The following is a 19,006-nucleotide window of genomic DNA, read 5'->3' as shown; positions in this document are numbered from 1 at the left end:
TAAAAATTCTCACGGAAAAATATCACACAGTGAACTGACTTTGTAGGGATGGCAAGGTTTTCTCTCCCCTACAAAATCATAAAGAAACCAATAAAAATAGAAATGGGTTTTCAAGGTTAAGAAAATCCCTGTTTTAGACATCATTGCTGAGAAAATCAGAAGGGTGGCGGGTAGAGATGCTCCAATCCCAGAAAAAGGAAAACGGGTGACACTCTTTCCCATTCCTCTAAAGGAGAAATGGGGGGGAAAATGTACTTTTCATTTCCTCTCAATCTCTTCCCTCAAGCCCTCTTACTAACTGTCTACTCTTAGTAACATGAAAATAAAAGAACAGGGGGAGAAAAAAAGGGAAAAGATATTTTAAAATGATTTTAAAAGGGAAAAACAGAAACTGACAGGGTGACGAACAGGAGAAAAAGTCAGAGGGGCAGGTGGTGGAGGAGAGGCAGGAAGGGTGGAGAACACGTGGAGAGATCTGGTGTCCTAGTCTGGGAGCGGAGGTGCTGCATTCTCCCCAACAACACCTTTGAGGAACAGACAGCCCCTGCTCTCGCCGAGGATCAAAGCGGCAATTCCATGCCCTCCACCTCCCAGCTCCAGGTGCAGACTGGAGTGGAGAAGTGAGAAAGGGATTAGAGGCAAGGGGGCTGTGGCAGAGGCCAGAGCCCGGTCAGCTCCGGTTGGTCTCTGGGAGCTGACTCTCCCGGTTCTTGCCAGGAGAGTTGAAATGGAAAGCAGCAGCAGGTTACAGTCGGGGCTGAGAAGTAAGGCGGAAACAGGCTGCATGGAGAGGTGCAGCATGGTCTTGGAAGTAGCAGGAGTGGTCCATCACATTCCTGCACAGCCCAGGCAGGGGGTTCTGCATCCCTACCCCCTCCCTCTCCCAGCAGAGCTCACCTGCCCTGCTCCCGCCCTTGCTGCAGATGTAGGAGCAGAATTTCATAAGCTGCAGCAGCTGTGGCCAGCGCCTCCACTCCTCCCCAGCTTCCCTCCCCAGAACAGAGCAGCAGCAGGAGGAAGGGGTGGAGGGGGAAAGAGGAAAGGGTGCAATAATAACCCCAAACCTTTTCATCTCAGCAGCCTCCATATTTATCAGCAAGCTCAATTCTCAGCAGCTCTTTCTCTCTCCTTGGCTCATAACCAAATGATCACACAAGGCTTTGCTGAGAGGAAGCATGAGGCCGCTGAGCCGGCATCGCCTCTCCCAGTCTGGGGGGTGGGAGGGAGTGGGGGGCACCACATTATACGGAGAAAGAGATGCACCTGTTTCCAGCAGTGGTGTGGGGTAGAAAGAACTCATAAAGAGTCCCAGGTTGTTGCAAGAAAGATAATAATTTGATGGGGTTGAAATTAAATGTCCAAACTGAGGCTGCTTATGGACTTTGAAGAGGGTGGAGAGAACATGGAGGGCAGAGACCAGAATGAGAATAAAAAGAAAGAGAGAATGCCGGAGTCCAGCTCCAGCAGCCAGGGATTCAACCTGAAGGGCTGAACGGTGTCAGCGAATGAGACAGCCTCTCATTTTTCTATGGACTGCCTATTTATTCCAAGTTTAAGATTCTCTTTTATACTTTTACAAAAACATTAGGCCAGAGGTTTGACATTTTCAGTTCCCCCTCTCCCAGATTTATTATCTCCATAAATCATTGTTGCTCTTTAAACAGAGTTCCTGCTTCAGTGATTTCTCTGGGAATCAGCCTTATCATCTATTAGCTACCTCTTCTAATGTGTCCTATAGTTAACTTGTGATTACATTGTAACTCATGCTACATTCCTCAGTTTACTAATCTTGCTAAGTCCTGTTTGCCCCTAACATCCTGAGCTCACTGTCTCTTAAAAAGGCTTCTAGCTATAGTGTGTCTCTAAAAATTCCCAACTTCTATAAGCTATAGTACAATATGCTAACTTTACAACACTCCTTAAATCTTTAACTTCTAACTGTTTTAATTATTTCTGAGCCCTAAATTCAGTAAACTCCTTTGCCATAAACATTCTCCTCACAAATAGGCTTCAGATAGCAATCCCTCCCATGGCCTCAAGCTGCAGCCTATGTGCTCATCCTGGAACACTTTTTTGTAAAAGTCCTTAAACAAATCTCAATGATTAACTTTATGAATTATATTCTGCGCAATGCTGCAGAAGGTTTTGTGCCTTCTCATGCTCAAGAACAATAAACACCTTAATATTCCTTTTCAGTCAACTCAGCCGAGGAGAGGAAAAGACAAGTCAGAATTACAAGGCCTAACTCCTTTATCCCGGGATCCGTGCCTGCGGAATGAGGAGAGGGGGCTGGGGACCGTGCCTCCATTTTGTCAGTAATGCCTAACGTGGCTCCCGACAAGAAAAACACACACGATGGAGTAGACAAAAGGGAGAAACCAAAACAATACCGACGCCGACACACGCTGACGCCCAAATAAAGACAGAAGCTGCGAGAGGAGGGAGCTGGCACCTGGAAAGCAAGATGTTACAGCTGCAGAGGGGGTTGGGGGAGGAGGAGAACCCTGGGAGGAGGAAACAACCAGACCCTTGCATTCATGTCTTCACCAGGCTCACAACTTTATGCAGGTGAGTCTGTGTGGGTTCTCCCTCCCCCTTTACTCTCCACACTGTGCGCATGTGGCGTGCCACACACCAGTTGGCCAGGCTTTGCCTTATCTGTCCCCCACCCACCACCACAGGTCACAGCCCGGGCCTGGAGAGCCTCTTGGCCTATCCACAGGCTGTAATGGGCTGCGTTCCGCACACACTCTGGTGCAGCAGCAGCTCCCAGCACGGGGGCTCTGGGGCTCCTCTCCCACTTCCTTCCAAAAGCAGGAGGCTGCCTGGGGGGCTGCTTCCTCTTAACAGGGCGATTTCAAGCTATGCACTCAGTCATCCAGCTAAGCACAGACTCCCACGCGGCGGCCCTCCATCTTCCCCAGCCTGTTGGGGCTGCATTGATTTTGCAAGCTCCGCAGCCCTTCAGTGGAGACAAAGGGGCAGGCACGACTGGCCGGCCTCGTTTGCTGGCATGCTGAGGGCCAGGGTTCCCGGGAGAAGAGTGATGAGCGGCGAAGAGCTTAGCTGAGTGCCGGGCAAGCATACCCTGACACACCAGAGGGAAACAAAACCGAGACACGGCTGTTTAGGCGTGGGAGTGTCAAAACTCCAGAGTCTTGCTTTCTGATGGGCCCAAGGCAGAGATAAAGTGCGTGATGGTGAGAGAACTAGAAAGAGATGGAAAGGGAAGGGAGCAAGCAAGCAGTCCCCAGCTTCAGAGGTAGGAAATAAATAATGTCCAGAAGGGTCTGGCTCTGAAGTCGACCAAATGGCTCTCCTGTCCCATGTTTATGAGGTCATGGACCATTAAACCAGCCAACCTACAGATGTCTTCATGAGACTTTACGAGATTAGACTGGGGAGACCCTATAACTCAGCAGCAAGAAGGGAAAACAGGAGGGGGAATTGCAGATGAGAGATGGAGGAAAAGGAGAGGAGGCGACTCTCAGCGGGTCTGGGTTCTGGCATCCCTCCGTCTTCACTGTTCACTCCCCAAGGTTCTGCTCACTGGCATCCCTTCGTCTTCACTGCTCACTCCGAGGTTCTGCCCATGTTCCTATGAGATTCAGAACTGCGACAGGCTTACGTTACCCAGCAAATGCTTAATTATCTACCTTTTTTTTCTAATCCAACTTCCAATTGTCTCCTGCCCCCACCGTGCCCCACAATCATTAGATGTTCAATTCCTTTGGTGTTTGTGAAGCAAATCAAAAAGATCATAGTCATTATTTATAAACTTACATGTATTGGGATTTTTAAATGTTTGTCTAAGTGGTTTTCCACAAATTCAGTAACTATGAGCTGACGTTTCCAGGGGTCCCCAAAGGTTAATGTTTATTCTTCCAGCCATTTGGAGCAGACAGGAGCTCTACTTGGGGATCAGGCAGGCGCAGAATTTGAAGGGGTTAAGGGAAGGAGCAGGAAATAGGGTGCAGTTGCTCTTATTCCCTCAGGCTTGCGCCACCCCGTGGCTGTTTGGAGAAAGTCAGAGACCAAGAGTGCTTAGAAAAAAGCCCTTTTCTCCCAGCTCTTTCAGAAACCCATGTGCTGCTACTGGCCGAGGCTTGAGTCCAAATTAAGGAAGGAGGGTAAGACCCACATCTTCAAATCACCACTCAGGATCCGTACTTGAAAAGCAACCATTTATTAGAACCAATACAAGAGTATGAAAAGAGGGAAAGGGGGTGGGTGGAAGGGGGGAGAGAATGAGGTCTGCATCAGATGTCAGGTATGGAAACACGTAAATTGCCTACTTTGAAACATTTACATTTAAAAGGAGAACATATATATATATCACTTATCCTAAAAAAAAAAAAAATCAAAAGCAGACATGTTTGGCTGAAATATAACCAAGAAACACAACCAAAACTCCCCCACAAATCAAAAAGGTCCGTAGAGAATTCAATTTCCCATTTTTCCATTCAGAAATCTGGCTACAAAGTGTGATTTGTTTTGCTGCTCACGATGGTACTGAGTGCTGAAAGAAACCCAGCTCCTGGAGTCTCTCAGAGCCCACCCTGTGGGAAGGGGTGGGGAGGCCTGTGGGCTGTAGGCAAACCAGCTCCTGACTACTTGGCAGGATGGCAGACATGCTCTCTCCACCCTCCATGCCTCCCCAGAACCGCCTGGTGCTGCCGGTGCTGAGAACAGGAGTCCACAAAAGACCAAGAACTGGAATGTGACTGCAGCAAGGGGCCAGGACCTTGTGCTTTTTCGTGGGTTACACATCTAGGGCCAAGGACAGAGAGAGAAAGAGCCCTATTGGGAAGAAGAGGAGCCGGCTGAGCCCCTAAACTGAGATGGAGAGTAAGGCTCTCGAGCCCACACCTGGGCAACTAGTGTCCGAAAGTTTTCCCAAACCAGAGGGAAAAAAGGTCAAAGTCAGGTTCAGACTGTGGACACTGAGAAAGAGAGGACAGATGCTGAAAAGGGTGAACTGGATGAAGCTCTCAGGAGTATCAAGGCCCAATTCTGAGTGTTAATCATGTCCCTAGAAAAAAAAAATTTTCCACCGTGGCTGTTTTTTTGGTGGGGGATGGAGGAAGCAGTTATGTTTATTCAACCAGCTGGTTCCTATGGGGAGGCAGAGGCTCAAGGACAGATACCTAGAAGTGAAGTGACCCAGCTGTCCTGGGATCAGTTCAGGGAGTGAGAAACATAAAACACGCCCATGGTGTGTACTTTGCTCCTGAGACAGCTCCAGTACGTTCCAAACCTTAACTCCCAACCTGCAGGGAAACAAGCAGTAGCACCCTTGACTCCTTAATCCAATGCTCTCAGTCTCAAAACAGCCTCTTTTTGTGGATGCAAGACAGAAAATACTGAGTGCCGTTCTCCCGTAACATCCTAAGTAAGTCTGGACTATTAAGACTCCAACATTCATGAAAACACTGTCAACATCTGAACTAGCAGCTTTGATGAGGGGTGGGGGCCAGAGAACTTGCCGAGGTCACTAAGTAGGTCCAACCTTGGGACAACTCAGTGAGGACAAAAACCTAGACTTCGGCTCAAGGCATCCTCCATCGAGGACCCTAAAGGATTCTGTCAACTATGATTTACAATGCCTCACAACACCCCTGTGAGGTAGGTCAGTATTATTACCCCCATTTGACAGATGGGGAACTGAGGCATTGAAAGGAGTGACTTGCCCAAGGTCAGCCATTATGAGTCAGTGGAGGAGCTTGGCACACACAGTCAGCATCCACTCAATTATTGTTCCACACCCTGGAGCACTGAGAGCAGAAGTCGGTAGGTAGAACTCACTCTGCAACCAGATGAACCCAATCAACCCACAAGTATTAACTGATGGCCTATTATTCATCCAGCGTAACCCAAGGAGTCTTGGAGAAGAAACAAACTACTTCTGAAACTCACGCGTTAATGGGTGTTTTGAAAATAAAGTTACATTTTAAACATTAAGGGCATGAATTCTTTTATAAAGAAATACTCAGTTTACCATTAAGATGTGAAGGACCAAGTCACACCGATTTCTCAAAGTTCTATACTGAGTAACCCAAATCCTGAAATTCAGAATGAAGCAAGACCACACTCAAGCAGAAAGCTAAGAACCACTTCCTCAGTGGCGGTGGGGAGTGCTCTGAGCTCCATGCTGGCGGGGAAAAGCCAGCAACAGCAGTGGCAACCTTCTCTACAGGCGCCCCTGGGAACCCTGCCACCAACCCGCTGCTGCCACTCGTCCTTCCCCCATGACCCCCAGGGGTGGCAGCTGTCCACCGTTTCTGCCTCAGCTCAACCTCAGGAGTTGTGGTATCTTCACATCAGTTCAAGACGAAGGAGAGAGATGGTGACACTCATTTTTCCATTTAGGGAGGGGGTATGAAGTGGTATGAAGGGATCTCTATTAACTAGTCAGAGACTTTTGTAATATTCCTTCCTCCTGCCAGAGGCCTAAATCTTTAACAAAAGGCAAAAGAAAAACATATCCCCAACCCCTTTGGATTTATACTGGATTCTGATGGAAACCACTATGACTGTTACCCTAAAACTAGGGGATAAACTAAACTAAAGCCACAGCCAGTCCTGGTTTAGATCAAATCGTAAGCTACCGGAAACTGCAAAACACTGACTTGAACCTTTAAAAGTGCCATGATATGATGACACTTGACCTCTTCCAAGGTCTTTTTGAAGAATCTCCAGGCAGGAAGCGCCCCTTTTCCTCCATACCCACTTGCAGTAGCCAGAGCAACAGGATCCTACGCCCATCAGAAGCTCAAACAGTGAGTTAACACACACAGCATCACGTTCACCAGGGACACTCTAGTTCCAGGAAGGACCAACCACTGTAAGACCTAAATATAACCTTTTCTCATTGACTGCTGATCACACTGGTAAGTCCAGGTGATGCGCAAATTCAAGACTGATTAAAGCAGCAGTGACAGTTCAGGGTCAGTCTGCATTAGAATTCCTCAAAAAGCATGACAAGCTGGCCACTGGGGCCTGGGTCAGCTGTGAGGGTCACACTTACCAATGCCAGGGGACATCACCAAATTGAAAAAGAAAGAGAGAAAAAGGAGAGGAGAGAATGACAAGATAAAAAGTTCATTGCGTTCAATTTGGCCTAATTTCTTGATAATAGTTTCCTATTAGATTTTCTGATTAATACTGATGGCTCTTACCTAGGCTGTGATAATTAGGTTTTGATCTATTGTGACATTAATGATCACAATCAGTTGACTTTGAAATTGTCTTAATTAATGGCTCTTCCCTTGTTGGCTGCCTCCAGTGCAGGGTCTGTCCCCTCCCACCACCTTGTTTTAACTCCTTCTCCTACTGACCTCAGAGACAAATAGGAGGATCACTTTATTCCAATGAACCAAGATTTTAAACTATCTTAAAACATTTCTCTGACAGAGGAGCAACATGAGATGCTGGGTGAAATGAGGATCAGAACGAAAGGCTAGAAAACATGCTCTCAACAGAGGAAATACTCCATCTGAGAAAACAGTCAGAGTAAAGCACGATGTTAAAGCGGCAAACGACAAGCTGAAGAAACTCTAAAGAGACAAGATGAGGTAGTTTAAAATTCAAGAAACTCAGCACAAGCGAAAAGAAACTAGAATTTTTATGAAGCTATCCAAAGAACTTTCACCTTTAAGTCAACTTTCAATTATCCAACTCTCAATTATGCAGGGAGAGAAAAGTATCATTTTCCCTGTGGTCACATGGTCAGAATTAGGACATTTCTTAAGGTCAGACTGTTTCTTAGCACGGCTCTCTTAGCATGGATCGGCCTCACCCTGGACCTCCCCAGACGGATTAAGTCCAAAACTCCAGGTCACATGTGTTTCTGGGAGGTTTCCGCATAATTGACACAATATCTGCTTAGAAATCACCATTTTGCGGCATGAAATAAAACTACGCTGTCCGGAACAGAGTGTCACCAGATGGGCCCAAGCCTTCTTTTCAGCACATTGGAAAGTATGTCCCTGTTTTAGGCTCCAAGTCAGCCTCATGTTAATTCCTTCAAAAAGCGTGAGAAACTGAAAGGGTGTGAGCAACTCTCGATCTGCAAGGAATACATTTTACAGAATCTACGATGAAGTAACAACACAAAACTGGCTGTGCATCACAGCTGATGCTTTCCACAAGCAAGGATTAACTACACTATTAAATACTCCGGGAAAGAACCTAGGGACCAAAGCCAGGGGTTCTCAACCCCCATGTAACCTGTCGTTCTCTCTCAGGAGTAGCATTTCTAACTAAACCTGTTCTCATTACTTTCTGGGCTAAAAAGCCCTTGCAGTTCATCTATGGCCAGTTACCTTGGTTCATCCAAGGTCACTGATCTTTTCTCCACACGAACCTAACCATCACCCTACTACTCTAGAACCACAAGCTACACCAACCAGTGGTCTCTGCCCCCAAATATAAAATATGTGCCCATCTGTAACATTTATTACACTATGCACCAGTATGAAGCTTCTCTGAGGTCAGGGACTGCATCTTTTTGAACTTCGTATCCCCAGGGCCAAAAAATGTCCAGTGAATGAAGTAAATGCTGATGTACACTAATGTGACAGGAACTGGACAGCTCAATACAAATCCACTGTGACTAACTGGGCGGGTGGGGGCCCCAATTCTGAGCATATGCTCTTAGGGGCAAGCCAGGTAACACCTCAATTTTTGAAAAACCTAACTTTTATGATTAGTGGTAGAGCCAAAATGGAAAAAAATAAATACACTGGGTTCAGACCTTTCCTCTCTCTGCCCTGACAGGTATGCTTGCTTGGTGGTCTGATTACAATAGTACACATCTCAGCACTTAACCTTCACTCTAAAAAACTAAACCAAAAGGATGGACTTATGGGTGCCAAACGAGCTTTTCCTTTGATCTCGTTTGTGAGAAACCATTTCCACATCTCCAGTCTAATGACATAACCCTTCCTGAGGTTCTTGTGTCACCGTGAATTTATTTTAGGCCCCAGAATCCAAACCCTAAGGGCAAAGACAATCACTTGCTGGATCCCTCTGACCCCTCTGCACCTTTAGGTAAGCTGGGCTAAACACAGATCCAACCAAATCACAAGATGAAAATCACAAGCACTTTCCCGCAGGCCCCAGGATTTGGCCTAAAGATAAGGAAATGGAACTGTAGGGAGGCTATAGCACAGGAACAGAGTTAAGAATAACTGAAAACCGCCCAAGAACAAGACCAGCTTTTCTTCAACAACAAAAAGTAGTACAGATATATGGCTGAGGGACTGCCAAGAACCATCCAGACTTTCGAGTGTTAGAACACCACAGGTCCAAATGTTCTCCTGAGCAGAGAAAAACTGGACTGTAGAAGGAAAAACGATATGGCCCTCTCCAGGTTAAGAACGGGTGCTTCCATCAGGGCTGACATTCTCTAACAGCTGATCTTAACGTGAGGGCTTCTGTCCAGCCCAGGGCTCAGAGAAGCAGCTATGCTGACTTGGTAGACTCTGCTGCTCGCAGCTCTCCTACATTCTGTGGAAAGAGAAATCCTTGAATGCTGATTACAAGAAGAAACTCAGCATTAGGAAGATGTTTTGAAAGAGGACTAACACATGAAAAACACACTTTGAGCACTTGAGACCTAGGTATTTAAGAGTGCTTAGCCCAGGGCTACTAACTCTTCTGAGAGGAGAAAGCCCCATGAAAGCAGGTTTCTGTTCGAGGCTGCAATTCTCCAAGGGCCTGGACAGCTACTTGACACCATCAAATGCGGGAGGCACAGGCTGGCGGCTGGCTCCCTCTATTCCTACAGAACTGGCTGTGGTTAGGCAGGGAGAGAACACATTGTTTGGGCAGCACACAGTATAAGACCTTGATTTCAATAACTGTGGACAGAAAAAGATGAATGGAGTGAAAACTAAAGTATTAAAGCAGTGATGAATAGTAGACAATACTGGTTTTTTTTTGCTGAAAGAAATCAGATTTTGATGAATGTCTTAAACATTACCCATAACCCTGGCAACCATGTGTCCCAGGTTCCTCAAGACCAATCTCAGTACCAAGTAATCCGGCTGGTTTTCGTCCATGGCCTAGATCTGCGCTCTAAAAACACGGCCACTGTACTCTGTTTACACGCCCACTCCTCCTGGAGACACACACTAGCTACATGGACGAGCTGTCATTTTCTCCACCTGCAAATGGAGACCCAGATGGTCTCCTCAGCAGCTCTGGCCTCCTCTTGTCCCGTTCTAGCACATCCTAATTGATATCCTTAGTTACTCGCAGGAAAGACCTCTTTTCTGACCATCCTTTCTTTCACATGCCCATCAGATTAACTACTAACAACTGTCAATTATCCAGCACTTGATCAAGGCCTTTAATTCCTTTAGTTAAGGAAGATGGAGATTAAACTCCGACCCATCTGAGGTATGGGTGATGAGTTCTCACCCAATCACATATTCAGAAGGATTTTCCTGGATGGCTAAAACCAAAAGCTTCATTGTTCCAGTCTGTCATGTCACTGCAACAGCTGTCTTCTCAACTGTGCAGTATAATCTTTGACATAATTTATACAAGCACACAGAATTCAATCAGCAGCTGAGCAGGGAAGCAATGTTAACAAATGCTATGAATGGGTATATGATTTGCATATTATTTGGCTCATCTGTGAACTGGAGCAATCTCTCCATTCCCCTCATTACTCTGAAAAATCTAGAGATGGTTGAATGCTCCTGGCCAGACAGCTATGTTTTAAAAATAAAAAGCAACCACAAAAACAACCTCAATGGCTGGTGAACTCTAGAGTTAAGGCTATTTCAAGCATTTATTCTTATTTCCTCAGCTTCAGGCTGGGACAAGGATGCTCAAAACCCTGCTATTTCCTTACTTTTAGTCTTGATTCTCTAGCCCCCTTTAACTACAAGAAAAAAAGGGAAAAGAGAAGTAGGGTGTTTCTTGGGGAACAAAGGCTGAAGGCTATAATCAGAAAAATAACCTCTCAACATACTGGCAAAGCAGGAAGAAGCCAAAAAGGAAATATTTTGCTGAGTTGGGGAGAGGCTGTATCAACACGCTGACGCCGGGGGCATGTCATTCTCGAAGGTTGATAGTCTTCCATAGAAATTAAAAAGGAAAAATAAGATCCAACAACCAAAGAGTTTGAGGGTGGAAAAAGGGAAGGGCATTAACACTTTGGGGACTCTTGGTGGTAAATCCGTAAGTCAACAAAGCAAGGAATTTATGATTATAAATGCTATGAATATTTAAAATTGATACTGTGGCCAGTGGCTCCCCTCCAAGAATTCCCCACTGAAAATAATGGCATGGAGGGGAAAGTGGGGTCCACTGAGAAGTCTGAAGCCTCTTTGGTAACACGACTGCTTTGGGAGGCCACAAAAGTTGGCAGGGTTGGAGGGTGCCTAGCACCTTGGCACAAGCACCAGGCAGTCACTCACACCTACATAAATATATAATCCAAATGAGAGAGATGGAAGGAAATAATACATACATACCAAATGTGATAATAAAGACAATTGTATCCTACCCCATCATCCTCATGTACTAATAGCTACAAATTTCCACAGTTAATAATCTTGTCATTTTATAACAGACTTCACCAACTTGCAGAAGCCGAATCAGGGACTGCTAAGAAATAAGGCCAAAAGTCCTGGGGCTAGGAGGAGTGCCTTGACAAATCTGAATGTAAAATTTCAAGCCCTCCTAAGGATGCCGCTCTTCTGGGAGGATGGTGAGGATGAACAACAGAGGGTGGCCCAGAAGACCACATCAGGAACCCTGTATTCTCCTGGGTAGAGCTGAATGAGGTTGGGAAAGCCCCAACAGGTAGGCAGTTGCTATTGGCTTTTTTAAAAGACGGGCAACATCTCTTCCATCCCAACATCTCAAAACAAAGGCTAGCTGGTCATCAACATGTTCTAAGAGCCAAAGCAAGAAACCAAAATTCAACATCATTATACCAAAATCCCCCACCTAAAAAGCAACCAACCCCGAAAAGATCAAGACTCTAAGGTGACTAAAAAGTTAAAATTCATCTTGAGGTCACAGGGGAGCAGAAGGGAGAGAGCAGGGCAAAGGAAAAAATGGTGGGAATTACACACAGTATGTAAATGCCTGGTCTTCACAGAGAGACACTTATCATGAATCAGACCATCAGTTATGTTACAAGAGAACCAATACCAACATTTCTCCTGTGGAGCACAGTGATAAGCACATTTTTTATGGATGTGTTTAGGATAGAAGGGGGTGGGTAGAAAGGAGAGGAGGCAGGGAGCTGAATGTATTATGTACAAAGAGAAATGACAGAGACCACCCCCTCCTTTAGCTCTTTGCTGTTTCTTTCTCTTTGTTTTCCGCATCCTCAGGATATGCATGCCACGTCAGTCTCTCTTCATAAAATGCTATCACAATTTGTGGACATTTAACATTAGCTTCTTTTGCAAGAACCAGGTCTGCTTCATCTGTGTCTTTCCTGGAGAGAAAGAATATGAGACTTAGAAGGGAGGAAGAATGAGAGTCTGTCCAAACACTGGTTTGTGTTACTGAATTATGAATTAGCTGACTTGATTTCCTCTCCATCAAAAGGAAAAGGATCCTAACGGCTCCAATGAATCAAATTGTTAGTAAACATCATTTAATGACTACATCAGGAAGAAAATAGAAGTCTTCAGCTAGAATAGATGGAACACATAGCGGGTTTAATTAAAAGGCTGAAAATTAAACTACTCTATAAATTCTGCTTTCAGAAGTTTTATTTGTGTGTATGAGCATGTGAGTGAACACACAATCAAAGCTACATTCAGCCCTATTGATTACGCATAAATTGCTCAATCCAATTTCTGGATCATCTGGATCATGAAAGGGTCCTAACTCTCCTCATCTTCTGGCCTTTTAAACACTCATCCCTTTGGTCAGAACTGTAGGTTGGAACAATAAGAAAATAGAAACTTAAGTCAGCAAAGAATGTAAAACCTAGTCATTAAAATGAAATGCAGGAATTAGCTGCAAGTTTCAATTACTCAAGTTACACTTTTTGCTATCCAGTGTAACAAAAACAACAAAAATCTACCAAGTTCCTTAATCAAGATTCCAAATCAAGAAAAAAATATTTTTTTAAATTAACATTCCACTGAGATGTGGGAAAAGACAACTAACTTCTTTTTTCCCCCCTCCACCTAATTCCTTTTCTAGAAAATGGAGATGCTGAACTCATGGAGGTAAGCATTATGGATAGGAAGAGGAGGGGGGAAACACACAGCTTAGAGCAGCTACCCAAATTTGGACTGTGGTGGAAAAAGCTAGTTAATATGTGAATGTAAATCGTTAAGTTCCACATATGGCTAAGTGGGAAGAGCAGGCAATACAGCTCCTGACTTTGGACAGATTATAGTGATTCTTCAAATATAGGCTTCTGGGTAATTTACCAGCAAAATTTCGATCAAATAAAATGTTAAACCTCCTGACTATCCAACTTTCAAGGTAATTAGCTTCCTTAGTGGCACTGTAGCAGGAACCCTCTATTTAGAGATCCAACTTAAATCACAAGTCAGAACACTTGGAAACAGAAAGGCAGGGGGGCTGCACCATAAATCACTCTGACTTTAAGAAACCAAGCTGAGGGGAAGCAACTACACTTTCCTCTAAGAGCTATTCCCTCTACCGGATGAAATAACTTGTGCTTTGGCTAGTATTATCCTTAATGCTTTTTGTTAAGATTACTTTTCTCTTTTAGACATTATTCAGCGGTCTTGGTCTTCAGTGGTGGCAGAAAGCCTCACTCAATTTCTATCCCATGGCCACAGGCTCATGGTGTAACGGTAAATGATTCAGAACTGTGTAAATAAATGGTTAGGTCATGTTTATATGTTTCCTACCTCAATTCTACCATTTTCTGGTATGTGGGCTAATGTAATTTGGCTTAATACCAAAGTTTTACAATCTTAAATCCACTCTGAACCGTAATTCCCATTTAATACTGACAGCTGGTATCAGTTAAAAATTTAGATCCCTGACAATCAAAATTCTTAGCTGGGGAGTACTCAAGTCTTCCCTCCCTATCTTCCATATGAATTCAAGTCACTGCAAAGAAACACAATTGCAGAGGGAGGCCCAATCTCTCTCACCATTTCATTAGGAACATTAAGTCACCACAGGAATCTGTTGCCCCAATGATCTTTTCTGGTTCCAGTCCTCTCTCAAAGCCCCGAGCGATATCATTGCTCTGCTATAAATAGAAGATGAAGAAAGGTTATGGCTTGGAGGTAAGAGTAGAAAACCTTCCTGTTTCTCAGCTCAACAAAACACAACCTAAGTTAATATTACTGGATATCATATTTGTCACTTAATTCATAAAGTTCTTAGAACTGCAGAAATACAATACTGGGTCAGCCAGTAACAGAGATGCTAAGAGCTATTTTGCAGGAAGATGCAGCTGTCCTTTTAGTATTCCATCAAAGGCCTGGGAGTGGCCCCTAAAACTGCTAATATCCCTTAAATATTCTGGAGTCATCATCTAGGAACCCCTCTCATCCCCTAATCTAATATCCTTAAACTTGCTTCTCAGATGCTAAACAAGTCCAGGTGAACTAAATCCTTTTTCATTTTATAAACTTCAACTATACCACCTCTCAATCTGGAGTTTATTCTCTGGACTTTCAGTTCACCTAACACTGACCAGTATTTTTAATACTTTTTTTCACATAGCCATCTGTACTTACAAATGAACAGTGATTAAGAGTAAGAAGGGATTCAAAGAACTACCATAAAATAGCAAATTTCTTTCAGAGATCACATACTATAATCCCCATGAACTGGGGAAGAGGTCCTGATCTGTGCCTGTCCCCTCCTGATGGAGATAGGTCATTAGCTTTATAAACTGGAGAGGGATTAAAAAAAAAAAATTCTGTAGGGGATTATTCAAACTTGGTCAAATTGCAATCATGCAATCTAGATAAGGAGCATAGGATTTGATTCCGGTGCGATGGCACTGGTGAGAGCAAAACGGTGAAACTGTATACAAACCAGGTAATTTAAACAACCTTACTATGGAAGATAATGCCAGCTTATCTAATGGTAACACAAAAAAGACTTAGAAAGACTGCCCAAATGAACTAAATCGCCCATGTCTGATTTTCATGCTAAAATCTCTGATCTGCCTTTCACCTTGCTTTCTTCTGAGAGATACAAAGCCTTCAGCATCCAGGTGGTCCCAAAGATACCAGGACCCGCAGTGAGCAGGAAACCCCATGCATGAATCAGGGGACATACAGGCTCAAAAGCATAGCCTCTTTTGGGGGCGCTTAAAGGGAGGAGGGTCCCAGATGTGCACACAGCTGCTCACAGCTGGAATGCTGGCACAGCAACCAAGTCGTAAATCATAGCTGGCGGCTGAAAACAGTTTGCCACATAGGGAGGGAAGAGAAGAAAAATGTTCAAGCAGCTGAAAAGGAGCCGAGGCGAGGAAAATGCTAAAATCATCACACAGGCAGTAATCTTAAATCAGGCATAATGCCGACTAACAAATTTCCTCTGCAGTGGTCTAAAGAAAGAAACGAAATCTCCCCCTGCACCTTTAAAATATACAATCACCTATCTTCCCAGCTGCCTACATGACAGCCATCAGCACTGCTGAGAATGCTGCCAGGGGCCCCAGATGAACATTACAATGTAAGGGACATGTGTGTAGGGGGGTGGTTTTCAAGGTCAGCAGCATCAAAACCTGGCCTAGGAACCAAACTCTGCACTGGCCGGTGTCTCAAAGTCAGATTGCTCCTTTTTTTTTCCCCCGCCCCCAGACTGCTCCTTTTTAAAAGGACATAAACGTTAGGTTGAGGCAATACACACTGAATGTCAAAAATGGCTACAGAAGTCATGCTGTGTTGTTTCTTGGTCTCTTTACTTAGCTGGAAAATGCATCAAATGACAAGAACCAGAATACAAAGGACTAATAAAAAAGTAAAACAGAAAGACAGACCCAAGCCTTAGCTCCTTAGAGAAGGGAAGGCATTTTCAAATTATCTGCTAGTATGCTATATCATAATGATATACACACCTCACCAGAACAGGGCAGTTTTAAAAAATAAGATTGCAAAAAATAAAATTAATCAGGGAAACAAACAAAATACTAGCATCCACTTTCACCGACAGCCTCCAATCTTTCATTCTTATTTCAATTCTTTTTGGAAAGTTGTTCTCCCATTTTCTCTCCTCTGGAGACCAGGAATCACCTGTGTAAGTCTCTAGAAAATACTAACGCATAGGTCCAACCCACAGAAATTTGAATTTTATTGGTCTGGAGTGCATCTTGGGCACCGGAGGCTTCTTTTTCCAAAGCAATACCGGAGGCTTTTGAAACACCCGCCTGCCCCTCTTGCCATGAGTCTAATATGCAGCCAGGGCTGAGAACTAATGCTCTAGCAAGACGGGTATCCAAGGAGAATGAAGATAAATATGGATGCTTATGGCAGGGATGCTAGAAGATTCAGAAGCAGACTAACACTTTTATTTTATTAAACTTTAAGGGTATGATATATCCTTCACCACAAAAGACTTCACAACCTTGAAATTAATGAAAGGAATGGAAGCTGTGGGGGGTGATGGAGACACATGTGCACAGATGGAAAAGATATAGACAAGAAAAAAAAAGACAGGAACAGTGCTTATGGCTAGTTACTTAACAGCTATATATCAGAAGGATTAAAATAACTGAATCAAACCAAAATTTCATAAACACGTTTTCAAAAACTGAATAAAAATATTCATAAGGAAGATGAAAAGTAATTTATTTGAAGTATGCAAAAATACAATAGGATCAAGAGAGACTACACATGCCACTGAACTGTTCACTTTATTTTTTTTTTTTTTTTTTTGAACTGTTCACTTTAAAATGGTTAACTAGGGACTTCCCTGACAGTCCAGTGGTGAAGACTATGCATTTCCCATGCAGGGGCATGGGTTTGATTCTGGTCAGGGAATTAAGATCCTACATGTGTTGGTGTGGCCATAAATAAATAATTTAAAAATAAAATAAAATGGTTAGTTGTATGTTATGTGATTTCACCTTAGTTAAAAAAGAAAGAATATAAAGGGTTAAAGTTAAGTGCTCTCTTTGGAATAAAAGAAAAAAGTGAAGTAGTAGATATTTTAAAGCTTCTTTCTATCCCTAAAAAATTCACTGAAGACTCTCAGCCACCTATTCACAAAAAAGGCACTGAGTGGCTGAATGTTTTACAGGGATTTAATTTTGCCACCTTGACACAATTCAGTGGACACATAGTACATTTCTTACTCAGCCAGGAGGGGGCGCTGTAGTGGATCAACAAAACTCCCCGGGGAGCTCCTGTGTTCAACAATTTACCTTATAGGCCATCCCTAGAATAAAAACAACCAAAACAGTGCCCCCCCTTTTTTGGTGAAGCGAGGAGGAAGCACAGGAAGCAGAAGAGTGGGGGGTGAGGGGGGGAGGAGAGGAGAAATAAAGCTTACCTCTCTCTTTTTTTTGGACTTAATATCATCAGCACTGTTTGAGAAATTGGATTTCCTCTTGTTACTTTCTGATTTCTCCCTGGGTTTGTTATTTTCACCCTCCTTCATCTTCTTATACTTTTTCATAAACTCAGAAATTAGCTCAGGGCAATCCAAGTTTTTCTCAGGTTCCCAAGTATTGTGCTCCCTGGGCAAGAATGGAGAAAAAAGGAAAGAAATGAAGAAGTTTTGGGGTAGGAGGGAATCCAATACCTTACTTTACAGAAGACAAGTAGGCAAAAAGGGAACAGAATTTCTATGCTTAAAGGAGATAATCAATTTGATTCTAGAAATCTATCCAATATATTGAGACACACACACACAAAAAAACCTGCATACAACTATAGCAGCATTTTAGGAGTCAAAGACAGAAAATTCAAATGCCTGCCAACAGGCGAACAGATAAACATAACATGGTATACCCATACAATGAAATACTATTCAGCAACAAAAAAGGGACGTAATACTAATATATGCTACAACACGGAAGCACTTCTAGACTGTGCTAAGCTAAAACTAAACAGGTGCTGATCAATCATTCCTTGTGGCTGGGGCTTGCAATTAAATACAAAAGTGTTCAAGGGAATTTGGGGAGGTTACGGAAATGTTCTGAAACTGGACTATGCTGAAGGCGGCACAACTCTAAAAATTTACCACGAATCACTGAATTGTGTACTTTCAATAAATGAATTTTATGGTATGTAAACCATGGCTCAATAAACCTGTTAAACACTCAAATATAAGTTCTGCTTTGTAAGTGGCAAATGTGATTCCATACATCATCTATGCAAATCCTGAAGAGGACAATCTAATTCTACATGCACTCCAGTGTACGCTGTCTTAATTATGTTACTTATGTTTCCAAGAAATGCCAACAAGTTGATGGGAGACTTAAGTAGTTAACTAGAAAAAAAGGCAGTAAGGGGTTAAATCATTAGAATATAAGCAAACCATAAAAAGGAAAAGACTCAAAACTGGGATTTGGAGCCCATTCATTCATTGCTCTGGATTCAAGTCTACTGTCACTAGGTAATCAAAATGCATTTCTATATTAATAAGCAAAAATAATTCAAGTTAAATAACTGTCTAATTAAACTCGGATCAAGGGGAGTCCTTCTATGAGGAAAATAAAGTTTGCATTCACAAACTTGTTCTCTGTATTTCTAGCATGGATTTTAGAAGTGCAAATCACTAATACCAATAGCAGATTATGTAATAAAAGCAAGAAATTTATCTTCTTTGGGAAAAACCAGACCAGGCATCCTCTTCACTCCTAGCCAGTGGCAGAGGTTCTTTCATTAAGAACTAGCTACATTAAGATATATCTGTACACATATCACAGACACAGTTTCTATAATCCCTTCACTGACTTGGGAAATATTTTTTACATTTATGCACTATTTATTTTAGATACTTGATTAAAAAACAAAAACAATGTAGTATCTTTAAATAAGAATGGTTTGAACACATGCTGTAACTTAATAATGAT

The 19,006-nt window shown here is 43.2% G+C and overlaps 1 protein-coding gene across 5 annotated transcripts in view; it reads right to left on the bottom strand.

Annotated features, from left to right (window-relative positions):
* CBX5 (chromobox 5) overlaps positions 4,168–19,006 on the bottom strand; it is a 34,600-nt gene continuing 19,761 nt past the window's right edge. For 3 of the 5 annotated variants that reach the window (XM_005679854.3, XM_005679858.3, XM_005679856.3), the window contains 3 exons: positions 17,479–17,665; positions 14,118–14,218; positions 12,199–12,466 (listed from right to left, as the gene is read on the bottom strand). In XM_005679854.3, coding sequence (XP_005679911.1) covers positions 12,316–12,466; positions 14,118–14,218; positions 17,479–17,665 — 439 coding nt within the window. In that variant the 3' untranslated portion in view covers positions 12,199–12,315. Of the gene's footprint in view, positions 12,467–14,117; positions 14,219–17,478; positions 17,666–19,006 lie in introns of all 5 variants that reach the window. The other 2 variants (XM_005679853.3, XM_005679855.3) reach the window with 2 other exon arrangements.

This window comes from Capra hircus, chromosome 5, assembly GCF_001704415.2.
Source record: "Capra hircus breed San Clemente chromosome 5, ASM170441v1, whole genome shotgun sequence".
In the NCBI taxonomy this organism is placed as follows: Eukaryota; Metazoa; Chordata; class Mammalia; order Artiodactyla; family Bovidae; genus Capra; species Capra hircus.
The sequence above is the reverse complement of the archived record's forward strand: the minus strand, read 5'-3'. Positions and strand labels throughout refer to the sequence as shown.